This window comes from Monopterus albus, unplaced genomic scaffold (assembly GCF_001952655.1).
Source record: "Monopterus albus unplaced genomic scaffold, M_albus_1.0 scaffold4.1, whole genome shotgun sequence".
In the NCBI taxonomy this organism is placed as follows: Eukaryota; Metazoa; Chordata; class Actinopteri; order Synbranchiformes; family Synbranchidae; genus Monopterus; species Monopterus albus.
Window position 1 is genome coordinate 3,363,632 of NW_018127884.1, and position 5,980 is coordinate 3,369,611.

Genomic DNA, 5,980 nt, shown 5'->3' on the forward strand with positions numbered 1-5,980 from the left:
CCTCATTTGTTACTCCAAACTCAGTCAAAATAATATACAACAGCACTTTCAACTCACTGATAGTTCAACTTGCTGTGAAAATGCCACCAATACTGGGGAATTGATGTTGAATACGTGGACTCTAGGCAGACTTAGATTCATATGACGGACTACAGCTACCACATACAGTACTTTAGCAATGTGCCATTGATTGGCGTCACACATACACCCATGCACCTCTCTCACATACAGAATGCGGTTCTGTCTCTTATTGCACCAGTGTGATGAAATTAAAATAACTTGTAGCACTGACCAGTTTTCTTGTAGCATGTGCTACATATATGTTGCAATGTACAGCCCTGGTTAAAACATGTAACATACTCATGTACACACAAATCTACATATCTACAATTAAGTATTTAGTGATAACAAAACTTAATAACTGAGTGAAACCCACCCAGACACACTCTTAGTAGATGTTATATATTTTCTGATTGAGACTGAATTGGAAAGAGGGGCTTGTGGGTTGACCAGGGTTTCTTCTCCATGTGTGTCTCAGTGTGACTGTTAACTTGCAAACATTTTCCTGTATTTCGCATGTCAGTGAAATGCTCTGTTGCTGTTACCGCCCTTCATAGTAGTCCCAAAATAGTACAGTGATTATTGTTCTAGAAGCCCAGCTGACCCAGTTTGAGGAGTGTGTGCACATGGCCAGCATTACTCACGTTGTGGGGACTGAAAGCCTGTTTACACTCTCACAGTATGGGGACTCTGCCCTCTCGGCCTTCCTCACTGGTCTCTTCCATGCAAATCACAGAATTTTAGAGTGAAGGCTTGCTATAAGGATAGGTTAAGTGTCCAGGAATTGAATTTAACTGCCCACAAGGAATGAAAACAAATTTGTGTGTATGTGTATGTTGTTGTAGGGTTTGTTTATTTCTGAGAGTAGCAACCTTTCTGTTACTTTGTTTGGTGTGGTAAGAGGTGGTGGGAGTTTAGGGCAGCTTGAAGTAAGTGTCTGGAAGTGAAGTGGGAGTTACAATGAGCCATAGGAGAGAGGAAAGGGGCTGTGGTTTACTATGTCTTCCTCCATACACCAGTAAAAAGGGGAGCAGTACATCCTCTATTGTTGTGTGCCTCTCTGGTTGGCTGGCTAGTTGTCTTGACTTGACTGACTTGATTGGAGGGATATAAATAGCAGTCTTTGAATAGGATAACTGCAGAGGAAAGGGAGGAGGGCTGGGGGGAGGGGCAGGGAGATGGAAGTGGCGCCAGGGAAGATAGGAGTGCCAGTGTCTCAGAGTAGAGCAAAAATAACGCAGCCATGGTCTCATCTGTTCACTCAGTCAGTCACAAGGATGATCATACTTCGATACACTCAGAAAAGAGAGTGCATGGAGGAGAGAAGTGATGGATAGAATATATGACGAATTTATTGGCCTGTGAAGCTTAAGGCCTCTCTTTGTGAAGGAAGGCCGTGGATAGTAATGCACATATTGTTGGTGTGTACTTGCACAGAGGATAAAGTAGACAATGAGAACATAAAGCACATTAAACTGTACAGAACTTTGTTTTATAAGTTCATAATTAAACCAGTCACTCATACCAGGTAGATTTGTAGTTGCTGCTGTTGTTGTTATGATCTATCTTCTTAACTATATCTATGGTAAGAATGCTATGAATTAGGGCACAGTAGGGCCTAAAATTGCAAGGGGTGTCAAGCTATGGAGGCAAGTAGCTGTTTAGGTTTTTGTTGAGACGTGCCAGCCATGTTCCTGATGACATTCCTCAACTATTCCCATTCCTTGCTTAGTATGCCATACCGCTGGAGTTCCAGTCCACCAATACAGTGAGGAACAGAAGTATTTGAACACCCTGCGATTTTGCAAGTTCTCCCACTTAGAAATCATGGAGGGGTCTGAAATTCACATTGTAGGTGCATTCCCACTCTGAGAGACAGAATTAAAAAAAAAATTCAGGAAATCACATTGTATGATTTTTAAAGAATTTATTTGTCTTGCACTGCTGAACATAAGTATTTGAACACCTGAGAAAATCAGTGTTAATATTTGGTACAGAAACCTTTGTTTGCAATTACAGAGGTCAAACGTTTCCTGTAGTTCTTGACCAGGTTTGCACACACTGCAACAGGGATTTTGGCCCACTCCTCCACACAGATCTCCTCTAGATCTGTCAGGTTTCGGGGCTGTCGCTGAGCAGCGCGGAGTTTAAGCTCCCTCCAAAGATGTTCTATTGGATTGAGGTCTGGGTGTTCAAATACTTCTGTTCCTCACTGTACTTAGGCTAACTTGTGTCATAGCTGATCTAACTAGTGTACCTCTGTTGTTTTAAGAAATAGTAGTTTCTCCAGAGATTATCAAACATGCTTTGAAGCATTTGCTCTTAGGGTTCAGGCTGGAGAACAGATTATCTGTTTTCCTGCCACAGCTGCAAACTCAGTCTGTGATCCTCCCTCTCAAATGCTCTTCCTGCAGAGCAGGGTGTAATGGTTGAAAATAGACTGCTTGATCTGCTGCTAATGGCTGCATTGTCTGGCAGGGTGTAAATGTGTTTTCAAAGAAACGTAGTAACCAGGTGCTAACTTCTCACACCAGCTCTTTTTTTGGTTCTCTTTCTTCCAGACAGTTGATGACGATGCAATGGCAGCGTGAATGAAGCTTGGCGTGGGGAGAGCTGAACGATGCCCAAAGGTGGGGGTTCTAAAACCCCCCAGCTGGACCACTTCCCACTCAACACCGACATGGTGGAAAAACAAGGTGGGAAGAAGGTAAGACTGAAAACCCTAGAAACACAGAGTGCCCAGTTTATATTGATGTACAGCATACTGTATAATCCCACTTTCAATTTCTGTTGTCCTTGAAACCTAACACTGTACAGCTACATCTGTTCGTCAGTTACTCAGGCCAAGTGCCCTAAACAGAAAGTATCTGTCTTTCACCATGATACTGGAATGTGTACAAGTTTCAGTGATGCTGTTCTTGCTATTGATTCACTGCTTTGGCCTTTTTTGTATTTTTTTTTTTTAAGTCTCATTTGTGTGATGTGTTACCAGTGACTGTTGACCACCTGGACACAGATTTCTAGTAAATATTTCCCAACTTCACCAGGATCATTTTAGTGCACAATTATGCAATGGATTATTGTTTAATGGGTTGTTGGATACTAATGAACAGTGTTTGTCTCGTTGAAAATTAGGTAGTAGAAAGCAATTAAAACATTCAGTCTTGAAAAGCAAGCTATGCAATAAACATCCCATTAATCTGACATGGGTGCAGTCATGTTGTTTTGCAGTGGAACAAAGTGTTGGGCGCAGTTTGATGATGTCATGGTGTGTGCCAACTGTTAAACTACTGACAGCAGCACCATGAGCAAAGAGAGGAGGTACAGCTTATGCAGGCATGGATTTACAGCCCTCTGCAAAGGATTGCATCAGACTCTGGCATGAAGGGAGGGAGGGAATGGAGCACACAGGGGTGGGTGGAAAATGGAGTGAGACGAAAAGAGCCGGCATTGCTAGAAGACCACCATACTGGGTGTGTTGTTAAGGCAGATATGTGGAAAGTCTGTAATTGTCAAAGCTTTTTTTAAAATTCAATTCAGCAAAAAAAAAAAAAACTGCCCGGTGTGTAGATGAGTCTTTTATTGTTTTGACCATTTCTGCCAGTGCATTTTAGCGCTACATTTACTCCTGTATGTTTTTGTATTCCTCTCTTAAAGCATTCGGTTCCTCACATCTTGGTTGCCCCATTTAACTATTAACTGGAGCTTTTGCACATGCACAGATGTGTGTATCATACCTGTGTGAATTGTGTGTTGTCTCACAGAAGCCTTTGTGTGATTAAGTGGGGAGACAGACCAAGAGAAGGGAGAAAGAAAAAAAAAAAAAAGACAGATCAGCTATCTGTAGCTGACACTGTTTGTCTCTACTGTACCATGACATCATAGTCTTGTGACTAGGGCAGGGCAGGGGGAGGAGTTCAAAGAGTCGACAAATAATGAAAAACCTGCCCTGAGGGTAAAGAGAGATGTGTGGGGGACTGAAGATAGGACTGTGAAATGAAGTGTGATAAAGCGAGTGTGTGTGCATTACATCTGACCTGCTCCTGCATCTCTATTATGAGCTCCTAAGAATACTGTACGTGAAGCATAGTAATTAAAAACATTTTGACCTCATCCTAAAATACACTAATTTTTTGTATGCTTACATAATAAGGATAATCACCTTTATTGTTTTATATCTTTACACATTGTTTTGCATGTTTTCAGAGCATTTCTTTAGACATTAGGATTGAGCATACTCATAAATACATCAGGGATTTACAATGGACTGAATCATTGGTGGTGGAAATTCCCTTTTCACTGAGTGTACTGATGTTTTTATCCATTTACAGTCCTAGTTCTATAGTGAGTATCTGCCATGGATCTAATATGAATAGCACTGAGAATGTAACATTGTTACATCTTTGATGATTTTTTTTATAATACTTTCCTTCACAGTTTAATATGTTTTTTACTTAGTATGACTTTTTCAGTTTTCTTTTAACTGAAGTTGCTATCTAGAATAAGCAAGTCAGTATTATTAACAGCTCACAATACAACAAAAAAAACCTCTTTGAACAAACATAAGTATTTACTTCTTTTGATAGCACATAGATTTGGGAATGTGTTTGTTTCCAGCAGCCATAGACCACAAAGCCGAGTCAGCTTAGCCTCGCGTCCCTCTGCCTGGGTCTTTGAGCTTTGGCCGGGCGGCCAGGAATCTAGTAGGAAACTCCATGGAAAAGTTTTGCATTTCAAAGCCAATAATGGCTGAAAGAGTCAGGGCAGAGAACAGCATTTAGTGCAGGAGGAGGCTGTGGGATCCACATTTAGCTCATACATGTCTGTTTCTGTTGGCCAATGTTTCATTTGAACTTTATATACTTTCTCTTCAGCAAAATATACAGTCATGTTAAATACTCTCAAATGACAACAAAAAACACAACAGATTTCAGTATGTTGTTACTGTTTCCCAAAAGTAAACCATCATTCAGAAACCAGGTGGAAAGTAAAAGTAAAATTACAGCCTATAATTCAGTAACATGTAGAACCATCCTTAGCAACAATAACTTGAGGTAAACATTTTCTGTAGGAGTTTGAGTCTCACATCGTGTTAGAGACATTCTGGTGCACTCTTCTCTACAACTTCGCTTCAGTTCACTGGTGTTTGTTTATGCACAGCTCTCTTAACCTTGCCACAGCATCTCAATGGATTTGAGGGCTGGACTTTGACGTGGCCATTCTAATGCCCTGATTTTTTTTTTTTCTTTCTTTTTTTAGCCATTCAGTTGTCGATTTGCTGATGTGCTTTGAATATTGTCCTGTTGCATGACCCAGTTTTGGCCCAGCTTAAGCTGCTGGACAAATGACCTCACATTGTCTCAAGAATATTCTAGTATAAAGTGGAATCCACTATCATCTTAATGACTGGAACGTTCCCAGGTCCTGTGACTACAAAATAAGCCCAAATCATCACCCCTTCACCACCATGCTTGACAATTGGTTGGAGGTGTTTATGGTAATATACTGTGTTTGGTGTTCAACAATCACGGCGTTGTACAACCAAACAGCTCCACTTTGGTCTCATCAGTCCAGAGTAACATCATAAATCGTTTTGTCGACATGATTTAGATCACTGTACAAGCTCAGTCTCATGTGACAACGATTCTGTCGTGTTTACAGAGGTCCCTTGCATCAAACTAAGCTCTCCCTTTTCCTTGCTAAACTGCATTAACTAATGACTGCAAAGTGATTTATTTCTGCCTCAACTGCTGCTTGGCGCTGGATGTATAGGACAGGCAGAACAATGCTTGAAAAATAGTTGCAGGAGGGCACAAAATATCTTTCATGAGGTCAAACATGTTAGATTTGTTTTTGAATCAGTCTTCCTGTCTACAGCTCATCACGTGATTTAACGCATTCCTGATGTTGTTTAACTCAG

General features: G+C 40.9%; 1 protein-coding gene across 4 annotated transcripts in view; it reads left to right on the plus strand.

Moving 5' to 3' along the window:
* Positions 1-5,980, plus strand: part of ankrd11 (ankyrin repeat domain 11) — a 100,952-nt gene that overhangs the window by 72,737 nt on the left and 22,235 nt on the right. For 3 of the 4 annotated variants that reach the window (XM_020609324.1, XM_020609342.1, XM_020609332.1), the window contains one exon: positions 2,622-2,756. In XM_020609324.1, coding sequence (XP_020464980.1) covers positions 2,652-2,756 — 105 coding nt within the window. In that variant the 5' untranslated portion in view covers positions 2,622-2,651. Of the gene's footprint in view, positions 1-2,621; positions 2,768-5,980 lie in introns of those variants that run through there. The other variant, XM_020609351.1, reaches the window with a different exon arrangement.